Source organism: Anopheles ziemanni, chromosome 2 (genome assembly GCF_943734765.1).
Source record: "Anopheles ziemanni chromosome 2, idAnoZiCoDA_A2_x.2, whole genome shotgun sequence".
Classification (NCBI taxonomy): domain Eukaryota; kingdom Metazoa; phylum Arthropoda; class Insecta; order Diptera; family Culicidae; genus Anopheles; species Anopheles ziemanni.
In genome coordinates, this window is record NC_080705.1 from 43,323,223 (window position 1) to 43,347,075 (window position 23,853).

The following is a 23,853-nucleotide window of genomic DNA, read 5'->3' on the forward strand; positions in this document are numbered from 1 at the left end:
GTTTGTGTCTAGACTTCGCATCATAAAGCTGCCTCAATTTTTTATCAGTCTCCTCGATCGGGGCGCATCAGATTGAATTAGCATTTGCGCCTGTTGTTCGTAGAAAAAGGTAACATTAAGTTATCCAGGGGACATTGAAGGTAAAATGATTGCAAAAGATTTCTTTAAACCAGCAAAATCGACGTATATTTTCAATACCCCAACTTCCGACCTGTTCAAAAACGGTTGCCAATCGCTTGCAGTTTATTTTTGCAGCAGAATCCACTCAGCAACGCAAGGGGATGCCCTTGGGGGTTTGCTCTTCCGCCCGAAGCGTTTCGATATCCATCTCGAAACAATAATTTAATTGGTTTAATGAACAGAACCGTCGTTCCGTTTCGATTCCGGTTGTTGCCACGAGGGGGATTGTCTGGATTTCCATCCTCGTGCCCGTACCCGTTGCCTCTTATAGTCACCTGCGAGGGATTCCTGCTCGATGCAGAAGGTTAACTTTTCAGTTCCAGTATAAGTCAAATCGAACGACGCTGATGATGGCAACGTCGACGATGACGTCAGCTGCAACCTTTTGCCGATGGTGGTTTTCACTACCGATGCACTATTTGCATATTTGTATGCCGGCCACCCACCAACACGACAGAAAACAGCCACCATTTTATGCGTAAATCGTCGCTTTTGCCGAGTCGAACGCACGTTTTCAGTGATTTGAATCGAATAGACGACGAAAAAACAATGTGAAACTATCGTTGCGTTCTGCAACGCCTCCGAAAGGACACCAGAAATGCCATTTGCTTCCCGATGCCATCGAGCGTCACGAGACAAAAAAACGGGACACTAAATACCGTCTCATATAACGGAGAGTGGAGTGGAGTTCTCGTTCAACATGTGCATGACTGCAACGATTAAACCGACTGAAAAACAGGACCCTTCAGAACCCGACATGTCCATGACGATTGAAACGATTGACGTTCAAACCAGCTCCACTTCTGTCATTTACGGACAGCGGGGGAGGAAAAAGAACCGGAAAACCCCGACTCGCTGGTTAGTGCACGATTTAGTCCTTCGATCATACCCCGCGGACGAAGGCGGCGAGAATTCGCAATGAATTGATATATTGCGAGTGATCGATCAATTAGCAAATCATTTCCAAACTTCAGAGAGTATGGGGCTCACTTTTCCCATCCCCTCTCTCACCTGTCCTGGTGCAACTCTTTTGTGCTTTGATAAAGCTAATAAGTTGAATGCATCGATTGCATTGCTGCGGTTGATGCGAAACGGCTGGTAAATAATGCAAGAATAAAGCAGTTCCACGGGGTGTGTGTGTGTGTTTTTTACCTTTTCCTTCACCGGGCGCCAAGCGGAAATAACATGGTTTTTGGAAAGTGGTTGTGATGTTTTAGTGCGTACTAAATGCACTTCTTTGGACTATCTTTGGTATAACCTACATTCCAAAGATAGTCACACACACACACATGGTGTGCCTTATACGACATACAGCGTTTGCCTTCTTTCTTTCAACTCCCTTCCTACCTCCAAGAATGAGGAGTAATATCTGTTTGATTTAGTGTTCATTTATTAGTTTGTGTTACCAACGCTGAAATCATCCTAAATTATTGGAATGTATTGTTATTGTATCATTGGCATGCGATTGACGGAACACGATTGGATTTTGCTTTTACCAGCTAACTACACTTTTGATCATATGTTTTAAGGATTCTAACGATGGTTTAATACGAAAAGTTGCATATCATATTTACATTCAAACTTATAGACAACCACTTAGGAACATTTCGATTTGATACTGATAAATAACAAAAACAACAAAAATTTACTTCCTATTCAGTTTAACATTATTAAATACATCTTAAATGCTAAACAAGGCACATCTTTCAAGGGATTAGTTATGTACTTCACCAATTTTATAATATAACCTCCGCAGTCTTGTTTTGTGATCATTCGTGAAGCATTTTCAATAGCGTCAATAAGGATAACTTAATTATGAACGTAGGTCTTAGCATTGATTTTCTCCATCTCGTGATCTCGGATTGGGGGCGGTACTAGGACCAGTAACAACGATCATAGAGGGGGGTTCGGCGTATAATGGTGACGATGTGGCACAGGAAATATGTAGAACCGTTGACCAGAGCTGCCCAATCCCTAGACGTAGCGTGTCAGCTGTGCGTAGAAATCCTGCAGACAAATCTGCAGCTCTTCGAATGAGGGCCGCTCCATCGGTAGCATCGTCCAGCAGTAGGCCATTATTGCGAATCTGCAGTGAGAGTAGAAAGTTAAGAGTTTTTGAAGACTGATTTAGGGGGTCATTTTGGGGAATGTGCAACTTACAGCTCATCTGGACAGTTGATTGGCTGCGCTAACCGATAGCCATCAAGCAAATAGTTTTCCATCTCAAACGGATCGACCTATGAGGGAAGAATGCAAATGCTGTAAAATCCACCTTTGAGAGGGTGTTGAGTGTAAGCAACCTACCTCTGCGTACGGCTGTCGCGCCAGGGTACACAGTTCCCACATGAGAACACCAAACGCCCATGTATCGGAAGCTTCACTGAACTGTTTATACTGGATCGACTCCAGTGCGAGCCACTTGATCGGTCGGTTTTCGCTGTCCCCAAGGCAGTAGTAGTCGCCGGGGAAAAGATCGCGTGAAAGGGAGTTATCCGCTAGCTTCACTCGCAGTTGATCGTCAATTCTGCACAATCAAGTTAGGAAAGGTAAGTGTGGTTAGAAAATTGCCCTTGGAGTTACGATCGTGATGGGTGGTAATACTTACACACAGTTACGAGCCGCAATGTCCTTGTGGATCACACCGTGGCTGTGCAGGTGTCCTAGGGCTTGTGCGAGCTGGAGTTGAATCTTGACGATCTGGATCGTGGTCAGCGTTCGGGCCACCGGTTCCTGGAGGAAGATCTTCAGGTTGCGCGAGTTCTCTGGCGCGAGGTAGAGTAGGAATGGTGCCGTATGGTCATCGATCGAGACACCCAGGACGGAGAGGATACCGGGATGTTGTGCACCGTACAAGCTCATGCCTTCGTGTAGGAGGAGCGAGACCTGGATTTGGGACGCGTGCGATCCGACGGTTTTCACCAGCACCTCCTCGCTGTCGTTGTAGCTGGCCCGGTAGACTCTTCCGAAGGTTCCTTCCTGAAGTAGGCTGGAAAGGCGCACCCGGCAGCGTTGCACGGTCAGCTCGGAAATGCGTCGCTGCAGTTCTTCTGGTTCGGCATTCGCATAGATTCGAGTGCGGGAAAGGGTTGCTATCGTGGGGACAACGTAGGATGGTGAGAGTATCGACGAGGGGGCCAATGAAGCGTGTGGTTGGAGGCACTGGAAACTGGAGGTACGGATCGGTTGAGCGTGTTGTGGCTTTCGGCGGAACAATCCCCGGGCACAGTACGCGATCAAGATGATGGTTGCCACGAAAAGAATCGCCATAATCCCGCCGATGATGAGTGTGATCAGTCCATTCTGACCGTTGGACGCGTTTTCTAGCAGGTAAGGATCCGGTTGGTTTGCATCAGGATGTTCACTGTGAAACGGGAGAAGAAAAAAGTTCAGTTTCGACGTTCAGTTGTCAAAACACCTTCCTCTTCGCACGACTTACCTCATCAAGCAGATCTTCTTCCGGCGAAACACCAATTCTGTTGCGTTTCCTGTGAGTCGATCGAGTGTCACTTCCACCGTTATGGTCACGTCAACCTCGGCCGTTTCTCGTCCACTGCAGCGCAGACCGATGGCAAACGTTTCGATATGCTCCGGGATTTCACCCTGCTGGGAGATATTCATCGAGGGCTTCGGCAGTGCGATCGGATCCGGCGAAACGATGTTGATCTGGTAAGGAAGCGGCCTTTTGGCCAGGCTCTGCCAGGTGAATGAGATCTCCTCAACTTCCGCCGGAACGGGAACCGTGAAATGAAGAGCATACTCGTTCACCTGACCCTCGCGGACGAAGTAGATTTCCGCGGAAAGGCCTTTGGAAAAGAAGAAGAAAAAAGGGTAGTGTTGTGAAACGCGAACAACCTTCTTAATAACATTGAAACGGATAATAACAATGTTCAAGTAATCCGAGAGCATGAAGATTCAACAGTATAATAAAGCCACACGAAGGAGCAGAAGAGAAATAGAACCACGGGGACAATTCGATAGTGTATTACGGAAGGTCCATAATTTAGGATTAATTTGTAAGTGGTTAAGCTCTTGCGTATTAACATTCTTTTCGATGTTTACTTTGTTTATCAAATTATTTTTATTTGTTATCTTCGCTGTTTCATGCCAATTTTAGGGCCATTTCTCTGATGCACTAAGGGACTTTGGCGTTTGTAGTGGTCACAAACAATGGTGAATCCGGTTCCGACAGGAGAAACAACAAAAAAATAAATAAAAAAGTGGAAAGATAGGACATCCAAGTGGAAATAAAAAATGGCAAAAAATTGCAAGGTAAACAAGGACGCAAAGACATTATCCATCGATTAAGCATTATAGTAGAAAACAAATATATGGGAGGGGGCAAAAAGAGGGTGTGTTTGGTGTTGGTGTTAGCATACGGTTGTGATTTGCTTTTTTTCTAGTGTTCATCGTTCTCCATTTGCGAACCGTTTCCCGTTTGCGAATTATCGCCAGAGAATTACGAAGCGTTAGTGTTATGTTGCCTAATACGACAGTAAGCTGCTTCTTCTTCTTGGCGTAACGACCTTGTTTTTGGTCATGACTGCCCCCGTTAAGGGCTTACGAGACTTTTTACCCTGTGTACGTGGATAGTCACTCCTTTCGTACAGCGGAGGGTCCGGTCTCGGTTGGGATTCGAACCCACGCCGTCGAGGTGGTGAGCCCCGGCGCTCATGGGCCGATTTTTCTAACCGGCGCTACCGCTCGGCTGTCGCGGACCCCCGCTGCTATACAGTAAGCTGCTATAAAATAAATTTTAATCAGGTCGAATTTCATCCGTCCTGACTAAACCCTTTCGCAGTGTTACAGAGGGAAATAAAGGAGGCCAAATGTTGCTACCGTGTGCAGTGTTTGCCACTAACGAAATTAATCATTACTCCAATGCACGGTTGGGAATAATGTGTGTATGTGAACGGTGGTTAATTGAAAGTTCTAACACTAAAACACACTAAAAAACGATCAATTTCACCTTCAACAGCATTTCAATTAATTGGCTACTATTTTCAAATTAAGTCAGTTTATAAAATGCGTTGTTTTGCGACAACCAAACACGATCAATGCAAAATATTCCCATCGTCGAAGCAAGACGTTTTTGTGATGGTTTTTGGCGAGTTGAGAATAAAAACACATTAGACACGGAACGTAGCGCGAGCATCATCGTCATCGTTGTTTGCAACCTCGTTGTAATCGTTTGTTTTCTTCCGGTGCTGCCCCATTTCTACCCTCAGTTTTCCACCCCGAGAAACAGCACAGAGAGATAAATCACTGTCAAAACAACGCTGGGAGAATCTAGGTGACTTCTACATTGGATCATCCCCACCGTCTTAAGCCCTCTCAGAGAGAAGTAAAAAGCTGAGACGACATTAAATGATGCATACTATCCCGTGAAGACAATTGATCCCTCCGCGGTCGCACAACAGACTTTTGGACGCCACTTTTCCACCAGGAAAATCGTTCATCTCCAATTCGCACTGTAGTAGTTGTATAGAGAGAGACCTAGAGTTAAAAAATTCTACTGGCTATTTCATTACGGCTTTTAGGAATAATTGGAATGCTTTAAATTGAAGTACGGAAGAGTCGTTTTTTGATACAAAGTTAAGTCAAGTGTAGTTTTTTACCGTTCCTCCGATTGCACCCAAAATAAAATTATTTTTATCTAACAGTTTATAAATAAACGGATTGAGCCAAGTATCGTCCAATTCACACCACACTCAACTGGATCCCTTCGTTTTCACCCTTTTCCAGTGGAAACTAATGGTGCACCCAGTTTTATAGAGGGGAAAAGAAAACAACGTAAATCTGGACCCTAGTCTGACTGGTTGATCCATCAAGCTATTAAAACTAAACTGCTGAGGAGGAAAGCTGCTGATGGAAATATAATAACAACAACCAACCAGCAAATTTAGAGAAATGAGAATATTTTACGTGCCATTGATAAGCAAAAACAAACAATTAAAAAGTTTAGAGGGGGGATTTTAAGTGATTGAACCATTTTAATTTCATGGTTTGTCCCCGTTTTTTACTTTTATGCATCAATTTCCCAACTTATCCGATAGACAATTAAAAATAAAATACACTGAAATAACATCACGTTAAAGTAAAGAAGGAAAAACAAAGCAGGCGATATTATAAATCAAAAATTATTTCGTCCGACAGGTACTGGCGAATGAAATATGAGTAGAGCGTTTCGTCTGTAAATTGGAAAGAATACTCATGAAAGTTGAGTAATCCCCTCAAGAGATTTTCAAACATCCGTGTAAAACTGACACCGTTAGAGAACCATGAAACATGTAGAATGCTCTGTGGAAAAGAACATCTCCTTCATTAATTGCAGAACACATAACATATACAACTTACTGCTTGATTTAATTCATACAAATCTCAAGTTCAGTAATTTCAAGACTTCGAAAGCAAATGTATTTGCGTGTAGCTTGGTTAGAAATATATTATTTTTAAAATGCTAGTTAATTGTTGCTAATATTAGATGCGCGGGTTCGAATCTCAACCGAGGGCAGACCTTACCCCGTGTACGAGAGGACTGTCTATCCACGTATACCAAGAAAAAGAAGGAATAGATTAGATGAATCAAACATGTTTTGTCAAACTAAAGAAGATGCAATTGTAAAAAGGACAAATGCAACAAAAATCGTTTGTTTGTTTTTTTTCCTCGCTTCCTGTCTGAGCAGACCGGCTCTATATAACCTTTCTCGGATTGTGTTCAGTGAAACCCTTTTCCGGTTTCAAAGTTCCCGGTGCTTTTTCAATGATAATCTGACCACACGCTGCTTGAAATCGTCGTTATGATTGGGTGTGAATTCGTGTGCTTTTAATTGCGCGTTTCTTTTCTTGCCGGACACCATTTGTACTAAACAAACGAGGTGTTGGAGACTTGTAAGGGTTTCGAAAGGAAAATGCACTTACAGTCAAGAAGATGGAGGAAAATGAGGATAAGAGTTTTCTTAGTGGGGAAACGGACAATACGCGGTTCCCAGGGTGATGACAATCTGGCGGAACGGAAAGTTTTATTTCGCTTTTCTGTCTTCGTGTAAACTCGTGAACGTGAGAAAGGATTAACTCCAACTTCTGAGAGGTGCGAAGTACGCTATCTTTGCGTGAAAATGGCATGATTGTTTTTTGAGAATCGGTAAGTGAAATCTATCAAATTGCCGCCGTTTGCTGCATTTTTTATTGTAGTCATGCACTTACTGTTTTTCTCTTGTCGGAAACGTAGGATTGAACGCCAGTAGGATTGAATTTCAATTCTATTCTCGGTAACCTACATACTACTCTCGTACACACACGCACGCCATCATACAGGTCAACAACAAAGAGGTTCCGCAATGCCAGGTGGACGATTGTAAACGGGCCTTCGTCCTGTTTGACGACGTTCTAAATATTTTTCAATATTTCAATACAGTGTAATACCCCAACAGTAAAAATAAAAAAATATACAGAAACGGTTCAGGACAGAAATTGAAAGAAAAAAAAAATGATCGCCGAACCATTGCGTAGGCAATGAAATGAAAAGGCATTGAAAAAGCAGGAAAAAAGATCAAAGATTAATAGAACAATAGAAATTCAGGAAGCATGGCAGAACCAACAATATACGCATTAAAGCAAGTAAAATGGTGTCACGTTTCGGTGACATAAAATAAATTGTTCCATTCTTTCAAGGAAATTCGGGCAAATAGTTTAAAACCATTCAAAAAGAACGAGGGAACACAATAAAAAAGGAGAGCACGAAAGAAAATTCAAGAAATAAAATAATCATGAACAAAGACCTCGTTGTGAGGCTTTGGATTCAAAGAATTTATGGTTTGTGTGTAGCTTTTAACACGTTACTAGACGATATATTTTCTTTTTTATTCTTTTGTTTCTGTTTCGCGTTTTATCGACACCTTGTGGAATGAATATAAAATGTCGTGTTCCAGTTCTTGCCCGTTTAATAATTTTTAAGGTTTACTTATCAAAGTATGATTGTTGGAAACGTTTCGGTCCAACGAAGCTGATCGAACAGAAACATCACCGCGATGGCGATGTATTTTAGATATGTATAAAAAGGATCGAAGGACGCGCTTTCGACCTCTTTGCAAGACGGAACAGTGGAACAATTTTTGGCGTACCGAACAAACATTAACAAAACATAATAAAGTTAGTTTAGAACAGCTGATTGCCTTTCATTTAATTTCGTATGGAAACAATCTGTTTTTAACGATGATATTTTGTATTTACAAAAATATTACTCATGATAAGCTTTGACGGTTTCCGATTCTCCGAAGAAGGCACAGACAATCATCAACCAACAGTTGGGATAAGGTTTCTATTATGTCCTGTAAACTCCACCTCTTTTCCCTTAGAAAAACAGTCAAGAAATTGTCACCTATTATTTCTGTACCACAGGACGTCTGAAGAATACCAGATGGCGGTTACTACAGAAAAATAATGGATTTCATGCTAATTTATAATTTAAAAATATTCCTTTCGAAGCAAAAAACTATCATCTGCTTTCCCATTCCTTGCGTTTCTTCTACCCGTTAACAACCGATGTTATCTTCACGATTGAGGTCTTGCGTTTTGTATAATTAACAGATCTTCACGCAAATTCACTTCCAAAAGCAAAACGCAGCACGCATTTTCTTCTTCTTCTTCTTCTTCTTGGTGTAACGACCTCTTGATCATGCCTGCCCGTTAAGGGCTTACGAGACCCTGTTGTACGTGGATAGTCAGTCCTCTCGTACAGGGGAGGGTCCGATCTCGGTTGGGATTCGAACCCACGCCGTCGAGGTGGCGAGGCCCGGCGCTCATGGGCCGATTTTTCTAACCGGCGCTACCGCTCGGCTGTCGCGGACCCCCAGCAGAATATAGAGCACATAAATTACACAAATTACGATTACTGTACGAGAGGACTGACTATCCACGTACAACAAGGAAACAAGTCTCGTAAGCCCTTAACGGGGGCAGGCATGACCAAGAGGTCGTTACGCCAAGAAGAAGAAGAAGAAATTACACAAATTATGGGAGAAGTGACACCCGATTTGAATTTATGGCGCGATTTATGTTCGCTGATTTCTAACTCTAATGGTAACGCACATCGCATATTATGGAAAATTGTGTTATTTTAAAAAACTTCGATCGAGTGTATAGATGATCCCCAAAATTGAGTAGAGATTTATGACCATTACTCGGGCGGCCAATAAGCCTCTCGCGCGGAAATAACTGTTAGAAAGAATCGCGTCTTCTTCCGGGAGCGCTGTTGTTGCCAAATCAACATAAGGACGGCGATTCTAGGGACCCGGTGGTGACCGGTAATCTGATTAATTTAATGAGTTGGAAACGAGAATGCGGAAAGGCTCTGAGGCGACCATAAGGTCCCCCTATTTCTGTTCGATCTTACGTTCTCTCGTTGTTCCCTTAAGTTCGACGTAAAAGCGGCACGTCCGGGCGTTCAGAGGCAATAAATTAGCGTTCCGCTGGGTGTTTTAGTTCTTTAGCTGATTCGACGAGCTCTTTTTAAAGGCCGTCTACTTCTAGCTCGGCGATCTAACCTAATTGATTGTCGGAATCTGGCGGAATTAGACTTTTTTGTCTAGTGTCTTCATCAGCTGGCAGTTGGTTTAAGTAACAGGGCCAAAAACTAAATCTGCATGACGTTCTTCAACCCACGTTGTTGTTCGTCGTCGATAAGGTAGATTGAAGGTGTCTATGCAATGGTAATGCTTTACGTTTTTCACGTCGACCCGACACAAGATGACCAAAACGTCGATGTAGTCTCCCAGGCATATAGAACGATGCGTGAACTAGATGAGCGATTCTTTGAAGAATGGAATGTGGCGCTTGCGGAAGAATTTCGAATGTGGTCGATTAAAAGGCAATAGATGAATTCCGGTGCGTTTCATGAGACTGTAAGGAATATTTATATTTCTTCCCTGCTCTCTTATGTTTATTTTAATGGTTGCTATAGACTTTTATGTTTTGCGTCGGTGGAGACGACGATGGGTATGTAAGCAACATCGTTCATGGAATAGTTAGAAAAAGAGAGTATAACACATGCAAAAACTTTCCAAGATGCTTGCAATGGCATGTTCTAATGTTCTTTTTGATATTAAACTACACGTAGTCAAACTGTACATAGGGAACGTGTAAAATGCTTTTCAACCAGACTGATGGTACTGTGTCGTCTTCATGATGGAAATTATTGCTGGTTGTTTGTTTTGGTACGTGAAACAATTTATTATCCTTGGCTCGGGAGTGGTAGGATTATTTGATTTATTTACGAGGATTAAAGGAAGGCTTTGCTGTCAAATACCTCATTGCCATGGCAGACTAGAAGGCAGATTGCACGACGTTCACTTCAACTAGTCGAGACTTCTCAAACTGCTCTTCCTACTATCATAAAATGATACCCTTAAGGTAACGCAATCTCTGCTTCTTGGAAGTATCATTTGCAGTTTGGATCCCCTATCAAACGAAGGTCCATTAGAGAAGAATAGTAATCATTGCTACCGGATAGCAAAGCTCCGAGTTGCTGTGTGTTCGTTTAAATCTCGTGTCCTTCGTTTATCGAAGTTGGGCTGGTAAACGATAAGTAATAGGTACAGAATGGAAGCTTTTACCGAAAGCAGTCCGGACCCGGACCTAAGACTTTACGAGGAGTAGGCGATCCTGGTACTACGATAGATTGATAGAAATGAAGTTTACTTATGCCGTTGGACGCATCTACAGCAACTATACGGTAATTTTTCCGGTAGTTTCTGTATCATTATACCATGCATTTGGCTCACTCTCGCTCTCTCTTCGGAAAACGGGAGGCCCTCGTCCTGGTTGATGTCATTAATTTAAATTACTGACACAATGCGACGGTGCGAGCTACCATCATCGACTCCTGGTGCCGTTACTTATTCCTGGGTGCAGGGATATACCCCTTTATCACTGCCAACCACCGGTCCAACTTTCGGCATGTTGATAAAACTCCATCAAACAACGATGAGGACGGCGACATCGGTGGCCACTCCTAACCACACTTTGTTGTTTGCCTCTTCTCTTGCTCGCTCTAGTTTACTTCCACCCAGAATTTCTCTCGGCGTTACACTCCATCCGACGAGATTGCGGGATGAAACGTTCCCGGACATTGTCGTGCACACGGTAGGAAGTGATTTATGGACACAGAAGACATCCACTCACAACTCCGAGGCAGTGTCTGTCAAATGGCCGAGAGGTAGTTGTGTCTACTTCCGCTAATGGCAAGTTACGGAGCTGGTATTGCTGCCTTTGGAAGGCTACGAAGCGATCGAAAAATTCTGTGCAGTGGCAATGCCCGGGTTGGTGGAAATATTTATTCACCGATGTTGCATCATTAATCAAGTGATCAGGTGGCGGACGGCTTGGTAAGGTATCTCCAGTGTGTCCTGGATCGATATGTTCTTTTTGTCCTACGCTGTTGTTCGATTCCCTTCCTTTATCCGGTGATGAGCATCGGCCAACCAGTTCAGTGGTGCTCACACTTCGGTAAACCACCGTCTAATAGTTTTCCAAAATCCACTCCACTCTTCCAGTGAGCGTTTTTTATCCGGTCGATTGGCACGTGGTTTGTGGATTCCGATGGATTTTCGTCAAGAGTATCAATACTCTTCTTTCCGTCCATATGGAGGCGACGGAATGGAAAGGTTTTCAACGTGAACTCCGTTTTAGATATGCCAAATGCCGAACGCAAGAGAGCCTTGTGGAGGTAAAATGTGTTGAAAACAGAAACGATACGGTTCCTAACTCGGATCGCAACAGGTTTAGCTGCAATGTGGCGCTCTTGCACTGAGTGCAATTCATTTCGAGTTGGTAAACCGTGGATTGCTTTAGCTAGTCTTTTTATGAGGTATTCACCAAGAACTTTCCGACAAATTGTGATACCTTCCAAAAATCATTTTGGAGAATGCGATCCTTCTCATTCGTTAAAAAGATAACAGTTTTGAAAGATGTAACGAATGAAAAAAGTCACATGGGTTAAAACCGTTTGCTGCAGTTACAATTGACGGACGCACCATTTTACCCTCCTTTATGGATTTCACCATTTTAATTTTTTTTCCTCTGTTTGCCAGTTGTCCAACTGGAACAAGGGGGATAAACAAAGCAACGAGGAAAGTGACAAGTGAAAAACGGAATCCACTACAACCGACAAACCAATATTTTGCATTGGACCTTTGATTGACGTTAGGAGGGTTTTGTAAATTGTTATTTCATAACCACAGCAACCCATTCACGTGGCTTGGATTCTGCACGCAGCTTCAAGCATCAGCTAGGATGCGTCTATGTTGCTGCAGTTCACCCGTTGGCATAAGCATTGAATCGCGTCGCATCTGTGGTTGATTTTATTCTTGCTTTCCTAGGTTCAGTTGTTCATTCGTGTGACATGTTTTCTTTACTTCATTCTCTTGTTTTTCCCCTAGACTTCGGATATGTTGTGAATGAACAACACTTTTGTCGGGTTTCATATCGGTTGATTGCAATCTATCCGAGACGAACCCTAACAAAAATCGAATCGTCTACGTTCGTCCTCTTGCTGGTGACATATGTGTCCGTCCAGGAGATCAAATATGAACATGTAACTTCAGTACACCAACGGCTTACCTATAACGAAAGTTTTTTTTTTCTTTTTTTATGTGGCACGACATCCCCTAGTGGGACAAAGCCTCTCTCCGAAGAGATTTTAGAGACGGTATATTATAGATCGGTGGTCAGCCGTTCATAATACCGGGGGGTGCCAGAGTCGAGATTCGATCCCACACCTGTGGCGTGGTGTTTCCTCGCGCTACCGCTGCGCCATGGGCACCCCCATAACGAAAGTAAAACATAAAAATATGAGCCACATCCAATAACCAGGCAGCTAAAGTTGGCAACACGAGGTACAAAAATAAAACGGTAGTAAACGGAGTAAACATGATTTCTCATTTTAGCACAGCCTTCTCCTCGGTACACGGGAACATGTTCATTGTTTATTGGAATCTTCTCCGTCGAAGTCCGAACTGCGGTCGTAGTCTGTGGTGCGTGTCAGGTGACAGCGTTGACAGGACACCAAAGTGATGTGAGCGGATGAAAACCGATACGAGTTCATTATATATATGCGTGTATCCGGACGTCAGAGTGTTAAGCCACGATTGAGCAAATGTCATTATTATTTGATACCAAGAAAATAAAAATAAGTTTAGAATTGAAAACAAAGACAAACTTTCAGAACTAACGAGGATTGAAGAGTGGACCACCGTAGAACCCGAAATGATCAATTACAAATTTCGAAATTATTGACACTGTGGTGTCAACTGTGGGGGCATTATGAACTCCACCGATAAACGGTAATGTCCTCCCTGCAACACCACGGAGAAATATAGCAACTTTCTAAACGAAACCATTTTATCTCTGAAAGAAAACCCGTACAGCTTCCTCCTGGAATAAATGCGTACGAGGAAATAAATATGGACACTTTACTATAACAGTTTTATTGCATAATTTACGAGACACGCCAGTTTGCGAGACACATAAGATGATGATGATGATTTCTTTGTTATGTGATCGCGGGATTAGGTCACTTGCAGCCAATGCGAACAGCATGCATTTCACAAAGAAAAAAGAAGTCTAATCTAGCAGCTGATACGATCTCTTTATTTGCGTTTTATTGCGCTAAAGATTAGTTTTCGATAAAGATACTCAGTCGGCATTGCAAATGAGCACACGTATTTATTCTTGCCGATTTTGTTTTCATCCCCTCGGCATCCACAAGTTTAAATTACAAGTAAAATTGTTTAAACTTCAGTGCCACAATTTTACAATCGGAGAAAAGCTCCAAAAATGCTATGGGAGAAATGGACGTTTCTTGCCCATTTCCTGTGTCCTCTTTTTTACATACCGAACGCCTTTTTCATGCACCCTTCTGGCCTTTCGCCCGAAAACAAAATGCTAGAGAGCATGGGGCGCGTCAAGTTAACACGTTGACTGCCATGTCACCCAAAAGTGGGTGACAGCAAAACTCAGTTCTAAAAAGTTTTTGACCCATGAATAAATGAAAATGCAACATAAAAATTATAGCAACATTTTATATCAATTCTCTAGGAAGCTAAGTTTTAGCTTAGCCTTCAAAAGTGGACGGTTTAATAAATGTTTAAAACAAATTAAATTAAAAAAGATTGTTCTAAAAAAGTGTGCTAAAAACGCTTGGCAGTCACGTGAACGTGTTAACAATGTGCTAAGCTAACAGTCGAGGGTACTAAAAGCGTAGAAAACCTTTTTTTACACCTTTAATGTGTGCGGCTTGTGGCGCTTGTTTCTGGAAAAAGGATCGCTGATTGTGCTGATTAAAACATCTTTTTATATAGTCCGACAGTTATTGCTCATTTAATTTAAAGCTTTATTTGAGTTTTGAATGGATTTTATTTCTTGGGATCTTGTTTGCCAATTTCAGAAAATACTCAGTTTAAAAAAATGCAAAGCTTCATAGGAAGAAAATTTGGAAAATTTTGAAATCTAGCCTACCAACCTAAATACATGCATCTTATTTTTTGAAAAGATGCATGGAACCTATCTAATTTATTTATTTATTTATTTATTTATTTATTATTGTTCAGTTATCGGGCTGTGAGCCTAAATAACGAGGTAACTTACACATATAATACATAGTTAAGACGCTATACTAAAACGACGGACCTGACGTAACTGAGATACAGACATATGGAAGTCGACGGAAAACCCTAGCTTATTGTATACACGCAAGCATTGGATCAATGGATCGTTGGCGCCAAATTCACTTACTCTATAGGGTATCCTGATTAATGTTCTGCCTCTTAAATTTCTGCTTGGTGCCACAAGTTCAATATTCTCAAGAATGAAGGGAGCATCCACTTCACCATTGAGTAATTTATGGATAAACAGACATTGAACAGTACTTCTTCTGGCTTCTAAGGTTTCAAGGCCGAACAAAAGACATCTTACGTTGTACGGGGGACGCGGCATTTGGTTAGCCCATGGAAGACGATAGTACATAACACGTGTTACTTTTTTTTGTATTTTTTCAAGACGTTCAATTTTCGTAACATGGTTAGGACACCAGACAATGCTTGCAAACTCCAGAATTGGACGAACTAGGGCACAATATAACGATTTTAAACAGTAAGGATCCTTAAAATCTGTCGCAACACGAAGAACAAAACCTAGCATTTTGGTCGCTTTGGTGATTATGGTCTGGTAGTGGCATGAAAGGTTAAGCTTAAGCGACGGCTAGACACAGCGGTATTCGCACGATTATTCCCGCCGTCCCGCGGGAATCCCGCTGGACGACGGGAAACTCCATATGAAAAAAACGGATTTCGTTCCCGCTATGTTTAAAAAACGCGAAACTACGACCCGGCGGGAACGGACGCATTTGCTTATTTGAAACGTTTCATGAAAAGTTTCATTCGCTTGCTACAACAACGTCGGTATGGGCAACGTATATGGATGCGGCCGATGTTGTTGGAGAGAAACCAAAATGCGAGTAGTCTTCGACGCAAAATTTTGGAGGAGGAACTCAACAACACCATTCATAAACTTTATATTTGATAATGACTCACAATTCCACTTTTACCTGCCGCCAATTTAGATCACGTAAACAAACTAAAACGTAAACAAAGCTTCACTTTGACAGATCGGGCGAATAAGCTCGTTCCCGCTGTATATTCTGTCGAATCTGGGCTACTTTTTCCCGTTCCCGCCACCTGGAATTCCAGGCGTGTTTAAACGGCGGTTTACTGTCTAAAATTACTCCTAAGTCACGTATCACAGTGCAACGAGGAACGCCAAGGTCAGTAATTTTGTAATCGAATATCACAGGTGTCTTTTTCCTTGCAAAGGTTATACAGTTACATTTGCTCACATTAACATACATGTCGTTTTTAGTACACCAGACAGAAAATGAGTTAAGCGCGTCTTGTAATTTTTTGCAGTCGTCAAGGCCCTGCACAGGAAGGAACATTTTCAAATCATCGGCAAACAACAGAACATTCACATTACGTACGGTGTAGGCGATATCATTAATAAATATTGAAAACAGTAACGGGCCCAGAATGCTGCCTTGGGGGACACCGGACGAGTTACAAAATGATTCGGAAAAACATGACCCTATTTTGACACAAATTTGACGATCTTGTAGGTAACTATCGAGCCAATTAACGACATTGATATGGACACCATAATTAAGCAATTTAGCAAGCAGAATACAGTGATTGACCTTGTCGAAAGCAGCACGGAAGTCAGTGTAAATAGCGTCAACTTGCTCGCCCTTGTCAATGGTGTCGTAGCAAATGCTTAAGAACGATAGCAAGTTGGTCTCAATAGAACGCTTCGGCATAAAGCCATGTTGTAGAACGGAAATAGACTGACTGAAAGCACGATGGACATGGAGGTGCATGATTTTCTCGAACAGCTTACCGCAAGCACATAACATTGAAATTCCTCGATAGTTACACACATCTATTTTGTCAGATTTTTTTGGAACGGGAAACATCCAGGACGATTTCCAAAGAAGCGGGAAGCGTTTCGACTGCAAGGATTTGTTGAACAAAACAGTCAAGACAGGTATAAGAGCAGCCTTGCAGTTTAGTAGGATTGCGCTTGGGATGGAGTCAGGCCCAGGCGCGAACGATGGCTTCAATTGAGAGAGTGCAGCACACACCTCAGCTTCAGAAAGAATAGGCAATGTTAAGTCGACTTCCTCGTTAATGCCAGTTGTAGCTGGTGTGGTGTCGTAACTGGTCGAGGAGTTGCTGGTGTAAATAGAGGCAAAGTGCTTCGCGAAAGCTTTGCAAAACTCGGCATCTCCGGTGATCGTTTTCCCTTGATAGACCAGGGAGGAAGGGAGCCGTTTGCTAGACTTCTTAGTGTTCACGAAGTGCCAAAATGCCTTGGGATTTTTTTTAAAGTTGATCTCGATTTTTCTAATATGTTCAGCATAGGCAATCCGATTGAGCTCTTTGTAAATTTTGGCAGCACGAGCAAAGTTTGTCTGGTGAAATTCGTTTCGCAAATGACGCATGGTCCGTAGTTTTCTCAAAGCTCGATTTCTTTGGCGTTTCGCACTTTGAATCGAGGAATTTGTCCATGGTGGTTTCTTGGGTTTTGAGAAACGTGGGACAAACTGGTCGAAGAAGCTGTTGATCACTCCAGTAAAGATCTTGACATTTTCGTCGATGTCATCGTCCGTTGTACCCAAGTCCCAGTTTACAACAGAGAGCGCATCGGTGAGACCAGCGAAATTCGTTCGTCTGAAGTTAAAGTCACGTTGCGTGGAAGCGCGAACTTGTGAAATGCTGCGGCACGGGATCGACAAGCTGGTAGTTAGTGCAGGATGGTGCAAGTCCGGATCGACCAAATTATCCTGGCACAAGTCAATTGGACTCAGAAGTTCGGTGGAGTCTTCATCGGCAAAAACGAGGTCTAACATGATGTTGTTGCGGTTCTGGATAGTATTCAGCTGTTGAAGACCAGCGAAATAGATGCCGTCGAGAAGAGCCTCGCACGCTGACGAAATACGGGAATGAAGAAGGTCAAGCATCGGGAGGTTATTCGGCATGTTCCATTTTAAGGAAGGTTGATTGAAGTCGCCAAAGAGGATGAGGTGATCATTTAAGAATTTGTCTCTGATGTTATGAAGAGAATTGCAGAACAGGTTTATTACGATCGAATTGGTTGTTTGGTCTGGAGGCAGGTAGAAAGAACCAATGATCACAAATGTTTCATGAACTTTTGCTCTAACCCAAAGGCACTCTATGCTTGATGAGTTGGGTGAGCACTGAGTTGAAGTGTATATTGACTTGACCGCAATGAGAACCCCACCACCTCTGCTTTTTGTACTGTTTGTGGCAGAACGGTCCATACGATATACAATATATCGGTTGGTGTCGAATAGTAGTGAGGATGGAATGCTATCATCCAGCCAAGTTTCAGTAAGAACAATCACATCCCAGTCAGTGATCGTAGAGCAGGCATAGCATTCGGTGGTTTTGGTGCGCAATCCTCTGACGTTTTGATAAAAAATATTGAAGCAGCCAAGTCGGGTCGAACTAATCAGTTTTTGTTTAAAAAAGTCGAGCCAGTGAGAGAAGTATTATGTGATGTGGTGGCCTCCATCTGGTGCTCGGGCAGACCAGAGGAATCTTGTCGTTATGCTGGTAGACTTGGTTGTGAAAGGAGCTGTTCGGGGTCATCTGAAGGACGCCAAAAGTACGGCACGTGCTGGCGGTTGTCGATAAATTCCCGGAACATTAACCCCTGTGGCCATGAGGAAGGGTCCAAAGCCTTATTGCGGAGGCTCATGGGTAGCCCGACCTTGTAGGATAGGAAGGTCAAAGTCCCTGGATCCAAACCGCGGGGGAGCAGTGGGTAAATCAAGTGATCGTCAGTATCTAAGCATTTCAGGATCAAAGCAGCAATCTTTTCCTTTGTGACCTCGGGTGCGATACGTGTTAGAAAGAGCCAACATCTGGGCTGTTTTGGCACAGCTGGCACCGTTCTAAACGATAGCGATGGGGAGGTGGTGGCAGTTCCCGTCAGGAGCTGAGGTGGAGCCGGTGGCGAGCGGTCGGCTAGTCTACGTTTAGGCGCACTCACCGGTGTGCCAGAGTGAATCGGTTCAATTCGGCTGGTCCACGCTTGTGAGTGTTGAGTTGCAGCGCGAATGGCGCCTCCGACGGAGCTCATTGGAGCAGTATTGGTGAGATTGGAAGGATTACTACTTTTATTGAACACTTCTTTCCGTAGCGACTCTATCAGCTCCGACTTAAAGGTGTTGAATCGAGCCTCCAATTGGCCCAGGAGCACAGAGAAACCACCTGGATGAATATCTCTGCACGACTTGCAGGACCAGAAAAGCTGTGAACTCGGGCGTTTTAGTTCCTTAATGATACCGGTGGCAAGCCCGGTGCACTTGTAGTGGAAGGACCTTCCACAGAAGCCAGTACACACACACTCTCCATCCGTAACGTCATCTCCGCAGGCGGAGCACACTGAGAACACAGATGCCATTATCCGGGATATCACGCACACTAAACAGAAAAGTAGCTATGGCAACCGAAGAGTATGATCGAGCACTGAACTTTAAAATGTTTGTTTTAGCACAGGACGCCGCGTAAACTTCACTATCAAGACCCAAAGTAGCAGGCGAAAACAGTCAAAGACGCACAAAAACTACAGCCATCAACAAACAACAATCAAACACGATGAAAAACGGAAAAAACCACGGAGCCAACAGAAACACATCCAATGCCAATGACAGTTGAAGCTCATGTGGAATGGAAAGCGTAAATGGAGAAACATGTTTCCCTCGGACAACCCCTAAAAATATCCTTCTCCCTATGATCAACAAGCCAGTTTAAAGCAATGCATCTGGGTCTATCAACTGTGTGTAAGTCATATGCCACGGATAACAACTATTTCAATAAGCAAAGTAGGCTTCAATAAGCAAGTAGAATTTTATAAAAAAAAGTGTGTGTAGGTTGAGTTTCTGGAAACGAAAGCAGAGCGATAGTACCATCCATCGGTAATTATTGCCTTCCTCCCCAAGTTGGCCCCATGTGGTGTTTATACAATCTACTAAGTGTCCTTGGCTTTTCTTCTGAATGTGTATGTGGCGAGGAAATGGGAAAATTCGTAATGAATTTCTTTTGTTGGTTTATTTGGTTTCCTCCTGTTTGACTTTCCATCGCCAGTGCTTTCCCGAGCTCCATAAATTGGGAGTAGACCATCAAACCAACATCCAGGATGAAGGCGGACTCAAGCGTACATTTGGCAATAGACAGGCCCTAAGACTTTTCAGGCCACCCCCAACATGGCGAGATATACACACTGACAAACACACGCATGTCAATATCAAGTGTACGGAGTGTCGTCCGTTTTCGAATCCATCGGTTTCTTCACGTGGCCTCCCGGAAGAAAGTAACGTCACGACAAAAGCTTGAAGCACTTCTCCCGGAGGCCACAGATGTGTATATAAGTAGTAACGAACAGACGGACTGACTCGGGGTCTTGGGTTCAACTTCACCCCGAATAAGAGAATAATTTATCTAACGCCTTCCTCTCCTGGAAGAGGTAAACCCAAAGACAATTAACAGACAGGTCGGGTCAAAGCTGTTTTTTGCTCCGCCATTGTTGTGACAGTTGGTTAAAAAAGTGTTTTCAAAAAATTCCAGCTTACTTGTGGGAGATCTCCGCCAAAATCTTCGCGAAATAGGTAGTTGGTAATTCTAGATCACAGTATCCATGGTTTTGCGGATAGAAACTGCTCTTCTGTGTGAAATCATGTGATATAGATCCTTTCGCTCGCTGTGATTGCCGAAATTAAGTGTGCTGGTCTGCCTTATACCCAGTCTTCCTCCAGAGCATATTTTGAACGCCTCAACTCTTTTGATGAAACATACCAAATTTACAGTTTTACCCCCCTTTCTTCGCTGTTCGTGAGAAGTAAACCAAATTTTAACCAACTGTCAAAAATTTTCCCACGGTTTTCGGCTCGTTACATGGTATGCTGCGACCTGTCTGTTGATTGTCTTTGGGTAAACCCAAACTTTTGAGCTTCAGGATGAAGCCTACTGCAATTCCTTCAAATGTGTTTTTCACGCGGCGATGAAAACCAGGTGGTTCTTGCTATCAGATTACACACAGCCAAAGGGACAACATGAGAACCAACCCCAGGAGATCTGTTCGGGGTGTGGGAAAATCGTGGTGTGGTAGTGTAATTAAACTTTTTCCCAAGTATTCTAATTACTTTTAAGCGAACCGGAAATGCGTCGAACTGGAAGACGGTGACCTCCTTCCCTAAGACTGCAGAGTAATCGTTTAAGTCCGTGAAGAAATTTGAGAAAGCTTGTGCTCTACCTAACATTCTACTTCACTTCCGAACGTAGATGGCTCGAAAAGTGGGGATGGTTTTGCAAAACTGGTTACAACAAAATAAAAACTTCGAAAGCAAGAATGTCGCATTTCCTCAATGGAAGCCGCACCAGTTTTGGGAGAAATTTACGTTGCACAAAAAACACAAGAGAACAAAAAAGAACTTGTCATATGTGATACAATTGTTTTTTTCAGATAGAAGAAGAATTGGGCCAACTCGATAAGAAGATTGTCTCTGAACGTTCACCGGGGGTAGAGGTAAGTAAAGAAAAGAAGGATTTCATGTTACCTGATGATCCGAAGGGTGGAGAATAGTTTTCATGGGGTGTCATTCATTGTGTTACCTAATTACGGCATTGAGGATGCATACGACAACTACACGAAGGGACCCACCTGTAACGGAAAATAACAAACAAAATTTGTTGGGGAACTTAAAATACTTGGAAATATGATTATTATTCAATAACTTAATTAATAAAGGTGGCTTCAATAAGTGTAACGCTATGTATGTTTGTCTCCATTGAGTGACTTTTTTATTGCAGCCCAGCAGTGTTTGATTTTCAGCTTCAGTGAACATTGGCTTATTTCAACGCAAATGCATCTGGAAATGCACATTCACCTTAGCAATGGAAGCCAGCACAGAAAACAATCGAAGTGTGTTTCCGACAATGATCACGCCACCAGAAGAACCGCAGGAACCAGAACCGTAATGTTAAAAGGAGTAAATCGAACGACCGAATGCTTTGACTTTGACGGTGTAGCAAAACTAAAACGGACAAGTGCGACAATTCCACGGACGACGAAATCATTTCGCAGCGTATCCGCATCGACCTGGTCCTACACACACGCACATACAAAATAGAAATGGCAACTTGAATGACAAAAACCGACTCTCTGCTCCACTTGACGACATTCCCGTTTTCCTTGCTCAGGCTCGAAATGTATTCAAAGCCCTTGCAATGTCGGAATGTATTTAGCAATAGATTGTGGATATCTTGGAAAAGCAATGGACAGGGGAGAGCAATTTCATTACCCAAACTAAGTTATCTAAGTTTTCCCAAAGGCGAACAGATCCTGACGGTGGTTCATACTTGCCTTCGGGTTCTACTACTGTAAACGAGGAAACGCTGACGGCGCAAAACTGACAAAATCTCGACACAGTCAACGACCATCACACGTCGACCGTAGATGGCCTACCGAAATACCTCCCAATTCCCCACTTTTCTCTTGGGTCGACAATTTTGCGTACTCGAAATTAATTTCACTTTACAAGAGTTTCATTTCGTCCCCCCGCACCACACTTCAGTTGAGATCCTTGTTGCCCAAAACTGCCATGGTTCCTTTTGTATTCTGCGCTCCACCGAACACACATCATCCACTGTTGACCAGGGAAGAGTTTGTTTCCGGGAAATGGAGAGACGGCTTTTCCTACTCTTCCTTTGTGTATGCCACTATTTTATCACTTTATTTCTCAACTTCACACTGAGTTCACATTGATAGCCTTCATTTTCGATTAGCGTATTAGCATCCATGGGAGTTGGAGAACACATAGGTTGTGGGATGTCAAAACCTTCACACTCTTCGGTGGGTGTATGGATATATCCTAGTAGTTAGACGCTATATGCATGGTTTCTAGAATGGATGAACACTTCTGGCATCACCATGAGGAGAGTGCGCCTTCCAAAAGTAATTAAAAGAGATCAAGTCATCGATCGAGAGTGATGTCATCCTCACTGAACAGACACAGTCTATGTGGAGCGTGCGCCTTGCGGAAAAGTTATTAACGTGGACCGTGGGCCAAGTTGTCAGCAGGCTGCCTTATTAGTGATAATGGCATTACAAAACATTGGCTCTGTGAGCATCGACCCACTTCACCATAAATTGGTTTTGAATGAAAGTTGACCTTAAAGTAAAACAATAAAACCTCATTAGACATCTCCATTTTTCTGCTAGGAATGTTCTCATTTAGCGCAATTGCGGCATTGAATTCCAACCCATATCATCGAAATTTCCCCATCATTTATCCAAGAAGTAAAAATGCGCAGAGATACATCGACGAATATTTATGAATGTCCGGTCGAGTGAATGTCATAAGGGGGAACACACAACCCTATACTAACATGTGGTGATATCGCTACTGTTCCCTCGGGGGCGATCGTGGCGCAAAGATCCGTGGGCGTTGGTTTAATAAACTAGTCTTTCTTCAGCGTAAAGCGATCGGAACACGCCTTTTCCTCGGTGTTGAAGGGAAGAGACATTAATCCGGGCGCCTCGCCATTCTTGCTCGTGTGTGGACGACAGCACCAGGGAGGCGATACATTTAAAGACCGACCGGATGTTCCAGCCTGACCTCACTTCTTTTCTATATCCCCTTTTTGGTCAGCGGTGAAAATGCTATAAAAATGAAAATCATATAATTATGCATTCAGTCGCGATGAATAAAAGTCAACAAAGCGAATCCCTAACTTGTTTCGCCCCTGTGCGTTCGAATGGATTGGTGTCGAGGGCAAAGGGCGAAAGGGTGGCGGATGGGGCGAGATGACGGTCGTTGGCTGATTTATTCTTTGAAATTATAAGATAAATGACAACGAACAAGTTCGATAACATTAAAGCCTGCAATGAAGAGATAGACGGAAGGCATATGTTCCTCGGACAGGGTTTAAGGAATGTGGTAGGAAAAGGGGTTAATGTCCAATTGACAACGGCTCGTGATCATAATGATTTTCACAATTCTGTAATCCTTTTGTTGTTTCAGATTAAATTTGTGTTTATTCATCC

At 43.0% G+C, this 23,853-nt stretch overlaps 1 protein-coding gene across 1 annotated transcript in view; it reads right to left on the minus strand.

Annotated features, from left to right (window-relative positions):
- Nucleotides 1-2,154: 2,154 nt before the first annotated feature.
- Nucleotides 2,155-23,853, minus strand: part of LOC131289658 (tyrosine-protein kinase Dnt-like) — a 66,913-nt gene continuing 45,214 nt past the window's right edge. Inside the window, exons 2-6 of the mRNA XM_058318959.1 lie at nt 3,617-3,983; nt 2,786-3,541; nt 2,485-2,704; nt 2,341-2,417; nt 2,155-2,266 (exon numbers count right to left, since the gene is read on the minus strand). Coding sequence (XP_058174942.1) covers nt 2,155-2,266; nt 2,341-2,417; nt 2,485-2,704; nt 2,786-3,541; nt 3,617-3,983 — 1,532 coding nt within the window. The remainder of the gene's footprint in view (nt 2,267-2,340; nt 2,418-2,484; nt 2,705-2,785; nt 3,542-3,616; nt 3,984-23,853) is intronic.